Raw genomic sequence first — 18,149 nt, forward strand, 5'->3', positions numbered from 1 at the left:
CCGGAGTGAGCTCGTGAGAGAGTGAGTGAGTGAGTGAGTGAGAGAGTGAGTGAGTGAGTGAGTGAGTGAGTGAGAGAGTGAGTGAGTGAGTGTGTGAGTGAGTGAGTGAGTGAGTGTGTGAGTGAGTGAGTGAGTGAGTGAGTGAGTGAGAGAGTGAGTGAGTGAGTGTGTGAGTGAGTGAGTGAGTGTGTGAGTGAGTGAGTGAGTGAGTGTGTGAGTGAGTGAGTGAGTGAGTGTGTGAGTGAGTGAGTGAGTGAGTGAGTGAGTGAGTGTGTGAGTGAGTGAGTGAGTGAGTGAGTGAGTGAGTGTGTGAGTGAGTGAGTGAGTGAGTGAGTGAGTGAGTGAGTGAGTGAGTGAGAGTGAGTGAGTGAGTGAGTGAGTGAGTGAGTGAGTGAGTGAGTGAGTGAGTAGATCCCAGGTTGATTTTGATTCGGACCGGAAGGGTCGGTAAGAAATAGTTATTATTATCTTTGTTACTATTGTTTGATTATATTTACGTATATAACATCTCTAGTTTCCCTGTTTCGGTAACGCCAGATGTATTGGCGGGAAAGGTAGAACGTCTGTCAGCGATGAACTGTTATCTGCCTCTTGCACTTCAGACTTGAATAGGATTCCCGGTCGTGTTAAACCAGACCTGAATTTATGTGTGTGTGTTTGTCTGTGTATGTATGTGTGTGTGTGCGCGCGCGCGCGCGCGCGCGTGTGTGTGTATGTGTGTGTGTGTGTGTGTGTGTGTATGTGTGTGTGTGTGTGTGTGTGTGTGTGTGTGTGTGAATAGGATTCCCGGTGGTGTTGGACTTGACAATGTGTTGATAGACAGTCGCGTGTGAACTCAACAGCCCTGATGAAAGGTATTGTTAAGGCCAGAAACACGAAAACACGCAGATACAAAAGACGAATCCCTGAAACCCAGTCACCTGTAGCGGCACACCTGTCTGTCTGACCGCAGGTGAGATGCCATTTGGATAAGACAGGTGTTTACAGCACATTTCCCATGTAAAACTGTACGTATCGGCACACCTGACTTCAGGTGAGACAAAAACTCGAGCCTTGAGTCACGGTCGGGTAAATGCACCTGGGCCTCTCACGATCGAAGTTTTCGTGCGCCTGATGGCCACGATTCCTTTCTCCGAGCCATAAAACTATCATTTTGGCAATATTTGATGAAAACATTTTAAGTGCAAAAATATAGATTCAACCGAAAAACATACATAATTGGAACTGCACACACCTTTGTGTGAGGATGTATGTGCGTGTGTGTGTGTCTGTCTGTGTGTGTGTGCGTGTGTACGCGCGTGTGTGTGTGCGTGAGTGCCGGGCCCCTTTGTGGAAATATGACGTTAGCTTTACTGGACGGATCTTCCGTGTTGATATTAATGGTCTCCAACAAAATGAAGCAATTTTGCGTCTTTTAAGGTTTTGCTGCGCTCTTCATTTTAATGTTGTTTTCCATTTCCCGATTACTTCGTGCCCATCCTCACTACAAAATAAGACCAGACGTCACCGAGGTATTAATATCTATAGTCTAACGTGCGTCTTCCGTCGGTTCTCGGAAGCCTTTTCACGTTTAATCTTAGACAAGTTGGCGTTAAGTTTTCTATTGAAGTGCAGGATGTCCGCTCTATGAAGAACACGCAAAGGTTACAGCAAAACGCGTCCGCTTATTGTGAACATGATCACGAGTATGACCGGCAGGTGGGAGGGACAGGTACTGCAAGTCATCGTTCTTCCCAGAAAACGTGACATCTGCTCGAGCGTGAAGAAAGCAGCGAGGCTTAAATTAAGGCCCGCCTGGTGGGCAGGGGACAGACAGATTGACACGAGAGACCGTCATCGCTTCGACATCGTATCATAGTCTCCAACCCGCTCCTCAGTCCGATCAGCATCGTCTCCCGTCGGTCCTTAATCGCCTCTCGTCGGCCCGTAATCGCCTCCCGTCGGCTCGACATCGTCCCCCGCCGGCTTGGCATCGTCTCCCGTCGGCCCGTAATCGACCCCGTAGGTTCGGCATCGTCTCCCGTCGGCTCGGCACCGTCCCCCGTCGGCTCGGCATCGTCTCCCGTCGGCCCGTAATCGCCTCCCGTCGGCTCGGCATCGTCCCCCGTCGGCTCGGCATCGCCTCCCTTCGGCTCGGCATCGGCTCCCGTTGGCTCAGCTTCGTCTCCCGTCGGCCCGTGATCGTCTCCCGTCGGCCCGCAATCGGCCCTGTCCATCGGCATCGTCGCTCTCACTCTCACAGACGTCATGTTTATAAGGTAGGCTGAACTTTATTTGTCATGCGATGTCGGGAATTGTAAATGTGCGAAGGATTTAAGTGCAGTTTTTACTAGCGTGCGTATGCGTGTGTGTGTGTGTGTGTGTGTGTATGTGTGTGCATGTGTGTTTGAGCGCGTGAAGTGTGTGTGTGTGTGTGCGTGTGTGTGCGCGCGCGCGCGCGTGTGTGCGTGTGTGCGTGCGTGTGCGTGTGATACCTGCATACAAATTGCTTGAGACATATCGTTTCTCTTGTTGGTTTTCCCTGCGCATTTTAAAACCGATTTATCTAGAAACCACGTTGTGAGAATACAAGCATTAATCAAAGGCGATTCCAACAAAAGCCCTTGCCTGCGACAGTACCGGAGACTGTGGAGCGTTAGCTTCTGTACCTTCTGTAGCCAGCAGCTGGGTTAGCCGCATAATTACAGGCCTATCACAGGATCTACCTGTTCCACCTGGGTTCTCTGTACTGCGCTCCAAAATTTGACTTCTTCACCCCAATAGACCGATCTGGTCAACAAGTGCATTCATTCTAAATGTCAAATGCGTTTGTATTTTTTACGTATTGGTCTGCTGAGGGTATGGATTGTGATACTCGTCTTTTTACTGATCCATACACATGTAGTCTAGAAACAGAAAGATTCCACAATGTAGCCCCTGGCCAAACGTTCTGCTAATAGTATCCAAAGCAAATTGAAAATGAATTTCATATCGTCATGGAGTGCCCTATGTATGGTATATTACGCAATAAGTTATTTACGTTCCTATGTCCAAAATCCTACAGATTTCAGGATACTCGATACCAGAAGTAGATTTCACTATATCTTTAGATCCGACAGCTACCATAATGCTAAGATAGGTAAATACACGCTTTGTGATTAGCGATAAGATAGTGACACTCATGTTTAGCCCCACCTGATTGTATGGAGGACTGGTTTTGTAATTATCCTATCTTGTTTAGTTAGTAGAGTTTTAAGATCTATTTTGTATCCACATTTTTTGTAGTTTATATTTAACCATACAAAAGTCACTGTACTTTTTGTCGTGTGAATAAAACCTGTCTTTGTCTGTAACGTTAGTTCGCCTTTGTCCGTAGGGTAACTTATATCCGTTGTATCTAAAAAAAATAGGGTATTGGGGGATCACTATGTCGATGGAAGGTTGTTTCACATTGCAATATTTTTAAAATGTTGACATTTGAATTCCACGTCGTTGACCTGAAATATCTAAATACCCAGTTTTTTTTACAACAACGAATCTAGGTTACCCCACGAATTAAGGTGAACTTCAGTAGCGTTATATCCAGTGTAGCGGAGGTTGGCCGGTGCGCGCGAGCGAGTGCTTGTCCGTCGCAGGGCCGGGGTCAAATTCAACTGCGCGGAATTTGCTTGGAACAAAATTAGTTCGCCCATTTCCGGTTAAACCCAGCGATGGACGGCTTACTTTATGTAACCGAAGCTTAGAATAGATTACAGTTGCAAAGAGGCATTCGAACCTCATGTTGTAGACTCATGTCTCAGTGTCGCGGTGAGGGACAACAAAAGTGGAAACAAAGCTATGAAACATGCAAAGGCACCTCTGCTTTCCGCCAAATGATCCATAATACCTTTTTGCTTTGACATGTTTCATTCGCTCTGTTCTCCCAGCAACAGACTGGAGATACATAAAAGTTAAGCAATCTTTGTTCGGTAGTATTTTGAGTTCTTGAGGTTTAAAAACTTGTATACGCCTTAAGAAGAATTTGTTATCACCAAGCACAGTAGGGGCATCTTCTCTGGAAAGTTTCAAAGAACGCTTGCAGATAGATGTGCAAAAGTTAGGTGTGACGGGTCCCTCGGTGTAATATAACCAGCTGCTGCCGCGCCGCGTGCCTTGTTACGCCGAGGGGCGGTTGTACCGGCTATAAATTTAGATACAGATACAGTTCCTTATGTTCTACAGGACGGTTGTGAGGCACTACAACTATTACCAACTATTCAACAAGTGGATATACCTTGATACACTAGACCATGTAAATATTATATTTTTTTCAAACATTTTTGTGCGGTAGTCACACAGTTGACGAGGCAGGCATTAGTACTTTAGTGGCTACACCACAGTACCTGCCCGTGAGATGCCTTCACGCAGAGTTTGTAGTGTACACAGTTCTGTCCGTCTGTCGTCACGGTATGTGCTTTGGCACAATAACAACAACAACAGCAACATAATTACATTATCCAGCCGCCAGGTACAGACACGCAATGTCACGTCAAAGGTGAAATACACACAAAGGTGAAATACACACAAAGGTGAAATACACACCTGTGCCAGCTCTCCGAGCAGATGCGTGGGCGGCTAGTACAGCTTGTTTATGCGCGTCAATCATGTCATACCCTGAGGCAGAAAACCGCCCCACGTGACATGAGGATCTGAATGCCTTTTTCCGTTAAGCGTTACGAGCCATTTTAATTCACCGTTAATCGGTACCGACCCGCTCTAATTCAACGTTAATCGTTATCGGTATATCATTCGTGAATCGTTATTGTTCGTTTTAATTCTACGTTAAGCGTTATCTGTTATCCCGAATTCACGGTTAAGCGTTACCAGGAAACTCACTTCGTTAGTCAAACGCCACGAAGTCAAACGCCAGATAGAGACCCTGAAAATGCAGGAAATGGCATTTCAGAGGGTCAAGATTTCAAAATTCATCCGAGCCTCTCGACCTTGGGCGCTAGGCGCTCACGACGACATGGCAAAAATATGTTGGGGGCGTGGGTTGTTGTTGCCCATAAAACTTTTTTCTCTAATACAATTTAGCCAGCAAAATTTGTCATTCAAAACACACACTTCAAAATTTCCCCAGACCTATCCTGCAACGGCTCGTGCCCTCCGTGCTCGAATTGGTAAAAAGGGGTGGAGGTCGTCGCTCTCAGTGCCTATAACCATGTGTAATTTTGATCAAAATGCCATTAACATACTTTATGCTGTCAGCAAAATTTGCCGGAAAATGCAGGAAATAGCATTTCAGAGAGTCAAGATTTCATAACTTCCCGGGGGAGCATACCCTCGGACCCTCCTAGGATTGTCACGCCTTGAAAATTTTGTCAGCAATAGTTTAATTCCCCATAAGAAAGTTGCTGCCGCCACCTATGTGGCGGGACACTGTCACAGGGAGGCAGATGTCATTTAGGCAGCGGGCATTGTCCCTGTCATTCCGGAGCCTCAGGGTTTTGGGCACCTTTTCCTTCTCACATTGTCAATAGTCAAATATTTTCACCCTTTGAGATAACCTACTCTAGTGTTGAACGAATAGGAATGCACGTCAATTTGCCGTTGTGCTTTGTAAATGAGTACTTTGGTTACAAAAGACATAGGTACAACAATGACGACGGTTTCTTTTGCTTTCAGACTGATCCCGGTGTTCCTCGTAGCGGTTGCCATGACACCGATGGTTGTCATGGTTGCCGGTCAGACACCTACAGAACAAGAACTACAAGAGGCATTCAACCAGGCAAAGGCAGAAATAGAGCTTGAAGTTGCCAGTCATGTAGGTAAGCATATAGAGAACACGGTACATCCTGGAATAAGATGCTGCCTTAATGCATTGAAACGTCGTTTGGGGGAGGCTTGCCATGCGTCCCTTTATAGCTGGGGTCAGAGATTCGCTCTGTGAGTAAGCTTGCCCCTTGTGCCTTACAGGTGCCTACGCTTGCCCCGTGCGCCTTACAGCTGACTACGCTTACCCAATGTGCCTTACATGTGACTAAGCTTACCCCATGTTCCTTACATGTGACTGAGTTTATCCGGTGTGCCTTACAGGGGACTAAGCTTGCCCCGTGCGCCTTACAGGTGACTACGCTTACCCAATGTGCCTTACATGTGACTAAGCTTACCCCATGTGCCTTACATGTGACTGAGTTTATCCGGTGTGCCTTACAGGGGACTAAGCTTACCCCGTGTGCCTTACAGGGGATTAAGCTTACCCCATGTGCCTTACAGGTGACTAAGCTTACCCCATGTGCCTTACATGTGGCTAGTTTACCCCATGTGTCTTACAGGTTACTAAGCTTGCCCCATGTGCATTCAAGGTGCCTATGTTTGTCCCTTGTGCCTTACACGTGACTAGTTTACCCCGTGTGTCTTACAGGTGACTACGCTTACCCCATGTGCCTTACAGGTGACTGAGCTTACCCCGTGTGCCTTACATGTGACTTAGCTTACCCCATGTGTCTTACATGTGACTGAGTTTACCCCGTGTGCCTTACAGGTGACTAAGCGTGTTCCCTGTGCCTTACAGGTGACTTAGCGTGTACCGTGCGTGTGCTTTATAGGTGTCTAAGCTTGTCCCGTGTGCCTTACAGGTGACTAAGCTTGCCCAATGTGTCTTACATGTGACTGAGTGTACCCGGTGTGCCTTACAGATCAAATACCCGAGGAGAGCCCGTACTCCGGAGCGCTGGGGGCCCTGGCGTTGGAACACCGTTCCACTCCGATGGCCATTGAGCTCAGCAAATGTGCTACCGTCTTGGAGAAGATGGCAAAACACTTCATGGACAGGTTAGAATACATTTTTCTTGTGAATAGATGACAAAATGACTAAAGTATTAGCACATGATGAACATATAAGTACTATTGTATGTCACAGGCCTTGCCAGCTTTGACAATGGGATTTGCTTTTTGACGTCTCGTGAAAGACCAGCTTCAATGTCACTTTTATGCAAATGCCCTTGTACGAGTATGTCCTTTTAACGAGACAGTTATCCCTGGTATGCAAATGTACTTGCCGTACAAATGTCCTTGCTATGCAAACGTCCTTGCTATGCAAATGTCCTTGCTATGCAAATGTCCTTGCTATGCAAATGTCATTTATATGCAAATCTCCTTGATATGCAAATGTCCTTGATATGAAAATGTTCTTGATATGCAAATGTCCTTGATATACAAATGACCTTAATATGTAAATGTCCTTAACATGCAAATGTTCTTAATATGCAAATGTAGTAGATATGCAAATGTTCTAGATATGCAAATGTACTTGATATGCAAATGTAGTAGATATACAAATGTCCTTGATATGCAAATGTTGGTTTTAATCTTAGTTCCAGACGTACAAGCTACACAGTGGCCATGCTGTCCGCCTGCAACTCCCACATCGTGACGAGTGTTTGTGACGACACATCCATGAAGCCGATCACGTGCCCCGCACCGGCAGTCCCAGAGTTCCGTTCGGCAGACGGCCGTTGCAACAACCGGAACCACCCCCTGTGGGGGAGTACCGAGCAGCCGCTCAGAAGGCTGCTGGATCCTGTCTACGATGACGGTATGTAGACGAAGTCTGGATGACCCCAGACGTCATCACTGTGGCTTTGTTAGTAAAGACGCAGTCTTTTTGGAAGTCTCAAGACCTGATTCTGGCTCTCAATCACTGGACACGTAGTTATCTTTTCAGGAAGGGAAAATTGCTCAACAGGTACAGTAAACGGGCTACTGTTTGTTTATTAATTTTTTTTGGGGCACCTTTACCAGTCCTCGCCACGACATGAAAATACAACGAATACAGATTAAGATATTAATGAAAAACGTCATAATTAAATATATTGCTGACAGGCTATCCTTAAATCCTGACAAGAGGCGCACTTGTAACATGCTCAGTAGACCATTTCTGATTCTGCCAGCAGCAGATTTTGCAAGAAGCATTTTCTCTAAATCGCTAACTATGTTACCCCAGACTTAATGATCACCCGCACCGCCGGGCGTGACGGCACCCCCCTCCCCAGCGCCCGGCTGGTCAGCACAACGGTACACGAGGACCTGCGGAAGTCCAGCCCGGTCAACACGCACATGGTCATGCAGTTCGGACAGTTCCTGGACCACGACATCACTCTCACACCAAACTTCGCGGAAGGGGAAGAAGGTACGTGAGCAAGTGTTATCTGATCATCACTGGTGGTAATTGACGCCTACTTGCACATACACGTTCGTTTTTTTGTTGTTGTTGCACAACAAAACAGTTTGAGAATGTAATGGGGATTTCAGGGGGTAATGTTGTGTGTTGTAATGCTTTTTTTATAACAGCTGCGCTGCAGTGTGTGTTTTATCACTGCACCCCTGTACAACCCAAACGTTTCACCAGAAATGTTGTGACGATACTACAATGGAAAAGTGAAATCATTTTCATCGCGAAGAATAAGAGTTACAGGGAAATCTGTTTCATCAATGTTTTACACAGGATTGTCAGGATAGGGTTGGAAATATCACACACACATGACATAGATGTTGGGCAAAGGTTGTTGGAAGTCGGTGTCGCCCCCCGTCCTGGTTGAAAATTGCGCGGTCGGGATGTTCACTGTTTATTTGACTTTCCATTTCGCATCATATACCTGCTTCTTCCCCGTGTATCCTCAGGTCTGAGATGCCCCTGTGACTCCACGGACGAACGTTGTTTCAACATCCCCGTCCCCTCCGATGACCCTGACTTCAGCACTCCCTGCCTGGAGTTCGCCCGCTCCCGCTCCTGTCCGAACGAAGGGTGCCGCATGGGCCGGCGGCAGCAGCTCAACCAGCTCACCGCCTTCGTGGACGCCTCCAACGTCTACGGATCCTCGGAGGAAGAGATGGAGGCTCTGAGAGAAAGGAACGAACCCAGAGGTAGGAACACCCTACTATAAGTAAGACAGCTGAAGAAACATAGCTCAATTCAATGTCATGTTGGTTGACAAATAAAGTAAATTCCGGCGTGTAACAGTGATACATGTACACAAACATGAGATACCAAAACTGGACGTTCCCCTGCTATGCAATTGACAGTCGCATAGAGGCACATAATCGAACGTGTTCTTTGTTTTATCTGACCATACACCTTTCCATACACCATGGGGTGTCGGGGCAATCTACCAATATTAATCCTGCTGCTGATTAATCCCTCCAAAAAGGCCATTTTAACAAGTTCTCATCGGAAGATTGCTTGTATCATTACTTCTTTATTGTAGACACTAACTGCAATATAATAAGATAATATATATACATACAACATAGCAACATAGACACATAAAACATAGCACCGAAATTAAATAGCGTATCTAGACGTTTTCGCACCTCACCATTCCGATTCTCACCTTTCACATGGATATTACACACATGTTTTCAGAAAAGTGTTTTCACTTCTAACAGCCGTGGTGCCACTAAGTAAATGTACATGGCAATAAAGAGACATGTAGGTTAAAAGCTTTGTGGCCGAGACAGGCCTTAGGGGCATGTTCGGGCATGACGCACCCGCCATGGCACACGAGTCGGGGGTAGGAGGAACCCAGTACATCCTTGGTTGGAAGTCCTCCTAGGAGACGGATACTCCTTGGAAACAACAAAGCTGCATCTGTTGAAGCCGCCTCACACGTTGCATACAGTTGCCCCTGTGAGACTTAGTGCTCCAATAGACGAGAGGGTGGACATGGATATTACATACATGTTTTCAGGAAAGAGTTTTCACTTCTAACAGCCGTGGTGGCACTACATACGTTATATCTGCTCATCTGTCGAATCGACAAGAGAAACCAGTTGGTTAAAAGTTTGATGAGTAGATCACTGCTACTGGCAGTAAAATCCAAACATTGACAGTGTCGTTTTTCACCTCCACCAGGTGCCCAGAAGAAAACAACCTTCCCCTCTCCACGCAGCACCAGTAACTACGCCAGACTGGGGACGTCATTGTCTCAGGATTTAACCAGCTTCACTCTCTGTCTGCACATGCGCACCGACATGAGCTCCAGCAGTGATGCAGGTTTGGTCAGCTACGCTGTGACACAGCATAACAACGAGCTGCTCGTCTTCAATAAAGGAGGGATCGGTTTTAGGGTAAGTTCATGGTCATGTTCGATATCAAAGGTCGGACATCCCTTGTCACCGATCAATTACTTGATTGAACGATAAACATGCAAGTTGTACTGGTCAGTTGGAGATACAGACTTTTCTTTTAGTAGTCATCATATACCAATGTCCTCGGATGAAAAGGGCGTCCATGTCATCGAGATATGTGTTTTCCAGCTGTTTGTACAAGGTGCGAATGTTAACATGGGTGGCCTACCTGTGTGGGATGGCGCGCGGCACGCCGTATGTGTCACCTGGCGCAGCAGTGACGGCGCTTGGCAGGTGTACGCTGACGGCGCGCGGAGGAATAGCGGCTCGGGGCTCCGCGTCGGAGGAAGAGTGCGCAGCGGCGGCACATTCATCCTGGCACAGGACCAGGACACGGTTGGGGGAGGGTTCGCCGCCAATCAGGCCTTCAGCGGAGAACTGTCACAGGTGAACCTCTGGGACCGCGTGCTGACTGCAGCTGAGGTCGGGTCGGACTGGTCGGCATTCTGTAATCACCATGGCAACGTGATTGACTGGGCAACCGCTAACATCCAGGTTTCGGGACAGGCCACCACTGATCAGTACAGTTGTCAAGTCACCTCGCCACCCGGGTCTGGTGGGTCTCTAGAACATTTTTTTGGGATACTCTAAGAGTGTAAGGTCATGTAAATGGCCGGTGAAATATTTTGGCAAATCTTTCTTATTACTGGGTGAATTACGTTCGTTTGTTCGTTATGTGCATCATGTAGCACTTTTCAGTATTGAGCTGCACATTAAAGCCATTTCCTCGTTTCGCCACAGCTCAGTGACGTAATAGCCTGACGTTTTGTTCACCAAAGTCGCAGACAAGTACCACAGGCACATAGATGGAAGGGCAGGGCATAAATCCCGTCCGGATGTCGTCACTGAAATCACAGATTGCATGACTAAATTCTTCAGACGTCTCGGAAACGTTCGTGACGATCTATGTCACAAAGCCTATGTCACAAAGGTTGTGACTTTTTAAGATAATGTCAGGACCGACGCACCGCATTTTAAGAACCCACATTATTTTACAGTCATAGGGAAAATAAGGTGTGCCTGTGTGTGTGGTATGCGTGGGGAGGGAATGTAATGCGTATTGTTCATTAAAAAAAAGAATTCATTTTCTTTGTTTCCAGGTGTCAACCTCGCCTTGAGTCGACCCACGGCGCAGTCGAGTACTGGATTTGGGGGATCGGCTGGACGGGCGGTAGACGCCAACACTGACGGGAACTTCCACAGTGGCTCCTGCACCCACACAAACCAGGAAAGGAACCCCTGGTGGCGTGTGGACCTGGGCACGGCACAAGCCATCGGCAACGTCGTCGTCTTCAACCGGAAAGACTGCTGCTCAGACCGACTGAACAACTTCCAGGTTCACGTGGGGAACTCTCCTACGGTGGCGTCCAACCCGCAGTGTGGCGGGAACAACGCGGTGACAGGAGGGAGCCGGCCGGACATCACAGTAGACTGTGGCGGTCTCAGGGGCCGATATGTCGGGATCCTACTTCCCAGCACCGAAGCCCTCACCCTATGCGAGGTGCAGGTGTATGCAGGTAGGTTTTTGATCCTGATGAGCAGGGTAGTCCCATGGCCTTTGTAAGGCCGTATGTATGGACAGTAGGCTGTTCTCCACTGTGTCTACTGCACTGTATTTGGAAGCGGAGCCCCGCCCTCTTCTCCTACAGCCTTTTACCTCCCAAACGAAGTCAGGTGCCGATTTGGAGTGAATGTAGAAAGTCGTGAAAAGTGCCTTTCCCAAGGGCACAAGATCCGTAGCATGACAGCATTTAGACGAAGGACCTCTAAGTTCTGGGCTAAACTGCTTACAGTTAGGCCACACGCCCCCACTATGACTATGCCACATTCAGTTTTAGATGTTGATGATGTTCTGTTCACACCCGGCCGAAGTCTAGCACAAGTAGCTCAGGCATGTAGACTTAGATCACAAAGCCAGAACGTTTCTAACTTCTTAAGATAATGCCAGGCCCGGTGCACCGCATTTTAAGAAACTACATGATTTGGATAGGGACAATAAGACGGTATTAAGACCTATCAAAGTTGATGATTTTTTCCCTTTTTGCAGCGCCTCCACCTCCTCAAGTCCCAGGTAAGCCTTTAAACGGATGTTTTAGTTCATAAATACTCAACTTGCCTTTTGTTTCATGTGCTTCAACTACTCCTTGCGATGAGCTGTAATCCCTCGTACCTTTTTCAATAATTACCTCCTCACCATGTGTATGTGTGTGTTGCGCGCGTGTGCGTGTGTGTGCGTTTGTGTGTGTGTGTGTGGGGGGGGAGGGTCGTATTATTGATTTTTATTAGAAGAGAGATCAGTGACTTCCTCTCCACTCCGCACTTCATCATTCCGTACTTCACCATTCCGTTTCCTCCCTCCCGGCAGCACGTGCCCGCGGCCTGCTGAAGTCCAGACCCAATCCTGCAGACGCTAACAAGAAGGAGCTCCTGCCCAGCAACACGGAGGAAATGGACTTCCTGTGTGAGGAATCTACCGGGAACCAGACGTGCTCGGCCGCCGGGGACATCCGTGTGAACGAGCAGCCGGGGCTGACCTCCATGCACACCGCCTTCTTGCGCGAACACAACCGGATCGCCAGGGGGCTCTCCCGGATCAACCCGAACTGGGATGACGATCGGGTGTTCTACGAGACCAGGAAGATCGTGGGCGCGCTGATGCAGAAGATCACGTACGGGGAGGACCTTCCGCACGTTCTGGGGCCCGCCGCCATGACCAGGTTCCACCTGACCCTCACCCAGAGCGGGTTCTTCTCTGGGTACGACCCGAATGTGAACCCCACCATCTCTAACGTCTTCGCCACGGCTGCCTACCGATTCGGCCATAGTCTTGTTAATAACTTTTTCAACCGCTTTGATCCAGACTTTACCCAGGGCAGTACATGCCCGATTCAGCTGGCCTTTGCTTTCTTCAACCCGTCCCACATCTTCGACAACGCCCAAGGCGGGCCGGACTCCATCCTGCGCGGCCTGACGGCCCAGCCGCATCAGGACTTTGACCGGTTCATGGTGTCGGGCCTGACCAAGCGCCTGTTCGCGGATCCTCCCGGGTCGGACAGAGGCCTGGACCTGGCGGCGCTGAACATCCAGCGGGGCAGAGACCACGGGCTGCCCGGCTACAACGCCTGGCGGGTGCGGTGCGGGCTGCCCAAGGCTAACAGCTTCGACGAACTGGCGTTTGAAATCCCGGACTGCTTCACGCGGAGGAGGCTAGAGAACCTGTACAGGTGCGTTAAGGCATGCGCCCGTCCCTTGTGCAGTCTTATACCTCTGTGGGATCGCTCCGGCATTTTTAAATGTTTGTATGTCTCTAGTCTCTCGTCGATTACCGTGTTATAAATACAGATATATCCAGAATGTAAAGATTTGAAACCATATGTTATATCCTATATGTTAATACATTGCCACATGTTGTGACTGTTTCCTATTTGTAATTTAAATGTGTCTCGTTTCGTACAGGCACGTGGACGACATCGACGTGTTCGTGGGGGGTCTTGCCGAGGAGTCCGTGTCGGGCGGTGTCGTCGGTCCAACCTTCGCCTGTCTGATCGGCATGCAGTTCCGGGACCTCCGCAAGGGGGACCGCTTCTGGTTCGAGAACCCCGGACAGTTTACAGCAGGTTAGCTAAAGCTTGGAAAACTTACAGAAACTTTTACAGACGAGTGAAAAATTAACCAAAACCACAACTCTGATTGGAGATTAGCTGAGATGACTTAAAAGAAAAGAAAACAGTTTTGATGCTGATTATATTTTGTTTCGTTTGTCTGAACATACTGTATTTTTGATGGCCCAAGTCTCAATGGGTTGTGTCTCAGTAAAACAAATGTTTGTTTATTATTTTTATTTTCCATTTTTCCTCAGCCCAACTAGCGGAGATCAGGAAGACCAGTCTGGCTTGTGCGACAGAAGACTCTGAAGATCTTATGTAGTTGGATGTGTATCAGCAAAACAAATGCTTGTTTATTTTCCGTTATTCCCCAGCCCAACTAGCGGAGATCAGGAAGACCAGCCTGGCCCGGATCCTGTGCGACAACACGGACGGCACGACCCTCCTGCAGCAGGACTGTTAATATTTATTTTCCGTTTTTCCCCAGCCCAACTTGCGGAGACCAGGAAGACCAGGAAGCTTGTGTGAGAGAAGACTACGAAGATCTTATGTAACTGCATGTGTCTCAGCAAGACAATATTAATTTCCCGTTTCCTTCTTCCAGATAACCTCGGACCCAAACCCTGCTTGGAAACGCCCTAGAGGCCGCCCAAGAGGGCGATGGGAAGACCATATCTTTAACACACTGAAAGAGCTGGGGGTCTCCAGAACGAACATGGAGGGAGTACGCACAGAACAGATCAACCTGGCGTGAACTTTCCATGTCTATGTCAGACTGTGATGCCTGCGAATGATTGATTGTTCCCTTCTTCCCCAGCCCAACTAGCGGAGATCAGGAAGGCTAGCCTGGCCCGGATCCTGTGCGACAACACGGACGGCACCACCCTCCTGCAGCCGGACTGTTAATATTTATTTTCCGTTTTTCCCCAGCCCAACTAGCGGAGATCAAGAAGACCAGTCCGGCTTGTGCTGGATGTGTCTCAGCAAAACAAGTGTTTGTTTATTTTCCGTTTTTCTCCAGCCCAACTAGCGGAGATCAGGAAGGCCAGCCTGGCCCGAATCCTGTGCGACAACACGGACGGCACCACCCTCCTGCAGCCGGACTGTTAATATTCATTTTCCGTTTTCCCCAGCTCAACTAGCGGAGATCAAGAAGACCAGTCCGGCTTGTGCTGGATGTGTCTCAGCAAAACAAGTGTTTGTTTATTTTCCGTTTTTCTCCAGCCCAACTAGCGGAGATCAGGAAGGCCAGCCTGGCCCGAATCCTGTGCGACAACACGGACGGCACGACCCAGATGCAGCCGGACGTCTTCCGCCAGCCCACGCAGTCTGGGAACGGGAACGGGAACGGGAGGGTGGCCTGCTCGTCTCTGCCCCAGATGGACCTCACCAAGTGGCAGGAGTAGGGGTGTGTGTCTCCAATGGATATCAGCCGGTTCAGTAATTGTCACAAACTTTTCTGTAGTTAACAAAGCTATAACAGGAGTCTTGTCTTAATTCATAGCATCATTCCAGTCATTACTTATGGAGACAGGCGACAATGACTGATTGATCAGCGTGTCTGTACTACAGATACAGAACAGATAAAGTAGATGATACAATCTATATTTTATTCAGCTACAGGATTACACTTTTCATTTCACTCCACGGAATGTATTAGGAAAATGACGGAGTAGCTAGATGATTCTAATTGGTGAGGATAGCTTTGCATTGCAAGTAGGACCCGGTATGATGATAGAAATAGTTGAGGAATATTTTTGCATGAAAGTAACAAATCAGTAAATCCTAATAGTGAGCACCTGTTTATAGAGTTTGGATGAATAGTATTGTTTGAAATATCGATCATGTATTCAGACCAAGATGAGAAAGCCGAGTTGAAATTGTTGTGAACTTTAAACAGGCCAAGATGATGATAGAACAGTTTGTAATTTTAGAATTTTAAGGTATTAAAATTATGGCTGATAAGACAAGTAGAAGTCAATTTTCTGGCCAAATTTGTTTGTATTGCATACCCGGTAAACCAACTTATGGCGTAACCAAGGTAATCGATCCATTCCTATACAAGTTGACGGACCCGAACTCGTTTCGACAAATGTGATGGGCTCTTTTACTTACTCGGTCATGAGGACCTGATATGATGATAAAAATAGTTGAGTAATATTTTTGCATGAAAGAAGTAATAATAATATTGTATGGGTAAATCCTAATAGTGAGCACCTGTTTATAAAGTTTGGATGGATAACATTGTTTGAAATGAAATGATCATGTAGGCAGACCAATGGTAAAGCCGAGTTGAAATTGTTGTGAACTTTAAACAGGCCAAGATGATGATAGAGTAGTTCTGTACAATTAGCGATTTAAGAATGTGCTATCTTACTACATCTACAAAGTCTAATGCATACTAGTGTGTACTGGTTCAACTTCTTCTCGCTTCCGAATAAAGTAAAAAACGGATTAAGAGATGTATCGTGTAATTCAATTTGTACAATTGTTATGAGTTCATTACCTGTAGAGTGTTTACTATTGCATGCGTGTTATACCCGCATCGTCAATATGCAAATATATGCGCATGACCAGGTTTTTATCCCTCAGAGGCCTTGGAAGATGACGTCATGTGTAGGTGACGTCAGAGGCGGGAATGTAGGCCCAAAAAGGTGTCCATATTTGGTTTCGTTTATAAATTTAGATCAGGACAAGGCCAGCAGGACCTACAAAAATATAAGGGAATACAGAAGCAAAAGCCCCTACATGAAGTTTGTTACAAGAGTGACAGTAGGTAAGCTACTCCGTGACGTATATATGGTTTTCGCCGCATCAGTTGTAACAATATATATCATCATCATCATCATCCGTCGACGTGATCACACATGTTCGAACATGTTTACACACGACGGGGTTATACCGCCCCTTACGGGGTGACATACCCTTTCGCTGACTAATTACAAGACGGGTATGATATGGACAGTCCCAGACACACAAATAACGACGAATAGGAAAGAAAACAAAGCCCTAATATTACTGATAGCTTACCAGGACAAACTATGTACTTGTTTATTATAACACTGGCACTGGCAATTGCAATGTGCTAGGAAGCCATCGGTTTAGGGATTCCTCTATCGCAACAGCATTAAACACATATTACCCCCATATCTGCTTGGAGATAAGCTAATTACCAAACCCCGAAACCACCTAGCCTGTCCCACAATACCGGGAATATAGGAGTGATTTTTAAAATTATCACATCGATTATAAAAACAGCTACCGCGAAAAAGTGCATCATCGCTCAACTGCGTGCAGACGACATGCCAAACTACATACGAATGCGGAAAACGGAACATAGAGATACAGATGCGAACACACATCGTGCAAAAACAATACTCTGTCGTCGAAGGTTACACTCCGTCACAGAGTAATAAGAAAGTCAATCAATCAATCAATAAATAAATTAATCAATCAGTCCAATAAAACAATGCCCATCTCAAACTTAGCATTCGGGAGTGATTCAGTCTTTCTCTGTATCTGTAACTCAGACGCTACTCTACACCGGGCTTTCATGTCATCAGGTTGACAGTCCCTCTGAACATAAAGTTCATGTAACACAATCTAAATCTGATCGACGTTTCGATAACTCCTCGGCTGGTCTGCGGTTCAACCCAAACTCTGAGTCTTACTCTAGGTTGCGTCATATGAGCTTCATTTTCCGCTACTCTCCATCAGTGTCACTCTCGTCTTCGTTGTCGAACACGTAGCTGCTGTCGGTGCTGTAGTCGGGGTCTCGGACCCATGGAGACCGGGCCCTGGTCGGGAAGGTGCCGGACGACGTGCAATCGGGGTCTCGGTGCGACATGGACCCGGCCCCGGGCCAAACGGTGCTGGGCTCGGTGGAGTCGGGGTCTCTGAGCCACAGGGACCGAGCTCCGGGCTGAGCGGCACCTGACGCAGGGGAGTCGGGGTCTCGGAGCGTCAGGGACCGGGCCCCGGACGCGGTGGAGTCGGGGTCTCGGAGCGTCAGGGACCGGGCCCCGGACGCAGGGGAGTCGGGGTCTCGGAGCGTCAGGGACCGGGCCCCGGACGCAGGGGAGTCGGGGTCTCGGAGCGTCAGGGACCGGGCCCCGGACGCGGTGGAGTCGGGGTCTCGGAGCGTCAGGGACTGGGCCCCGGACGCGGTGGAGTCGGGGTCTCGGAGCGTCAGGGACCGGGCCCCGGACGCGGTGGAGTCGGGGTCTCGGAGCGTCAGGGACCGGGCCCCGGACGCGGTGGAGCCGGGGTCTCGGAGCCACAGGGACCGAGCCCCGGGCCGCGCGGCCCCGGAGGCCGTGGCAGCAGGCAGTAGTCCCAGTGACGGCAGCGGGTCCTTCACGGGAGCTACCATATTATTTATATCTGGCATTTAGC

The 18,149-nt window shown here is 48.0% G+C and overlaps 1 protein-coding gene across 1 annotated transcript; it reads left to right on the forward strand.

Annotated features, from left to right (window-relative positions):
• The first annotated feature begins 1,869 nt into the window (after positions 1–1,869).
• Positions 1,870–16,212, forward strand: LOC118417399 (peroxidasin-like). The gene is made up of 13 exons (XM_035822956.1): positions 1,870–2,258; positions 5,647–5,789; positions 6,660–6,795; positions 7,338–7,558; positions 7,967–8,152; positions 8,644–8,886; positions 9,875–10,089; positions 10,174–10,705; positions 11,250–11,666; positions 12,197–12,220; positions 12,515–13,373; positions 13,606–13,766; positions 14,979–16,212. Exons 1-13 carry the CDS (start codon positions 2,248–2,250, stop codon positions 15,158–15,160), a joined length of 3,330 nt encoding a protein of 1,109 aa, XP_035678849.1. The 5' UTR covers positions 1,870–2,247; the 3' UTR covers positions 15,161–16,212.
• Positions 16,213–18,149: the final 1,937 nt, after the last annotated feature.

This window comes from Branchiostoma floridae, chromosome 6 (genome assembly GCF_000003815.2).
Source record: "Branchiostoma floridae strain S238N-H82 chromosome 6, Bfl_VNyyK, whole genome shotgun sequence".
Classification (NCBI taxonomy): Eukaryota; Metazoa; Chordata; class Leptocardii; order Amphioxiformes; family Branchiostomatidae; genus Branchiostoma; species Branchiostoma floridae.

Coding starts and splice junctions, on each gene's coding strand:
- LOC118417399 (XM_035822956.1), top strand. Junction 6,796..7,337: donor GCAAAACACTTCATGGACAG/GTTAGAATACAT, acceptor TTTTAATCTTAG/TTCCAGACGTACAAGCTACA. Junction 8,153..8,643: donor CTTCGCGGAAGGGGAAGAAG/GTACGTGAGCAA, acceptor GTGTATCCTCAG/GTCTGAGATGCCCCTGTGAC.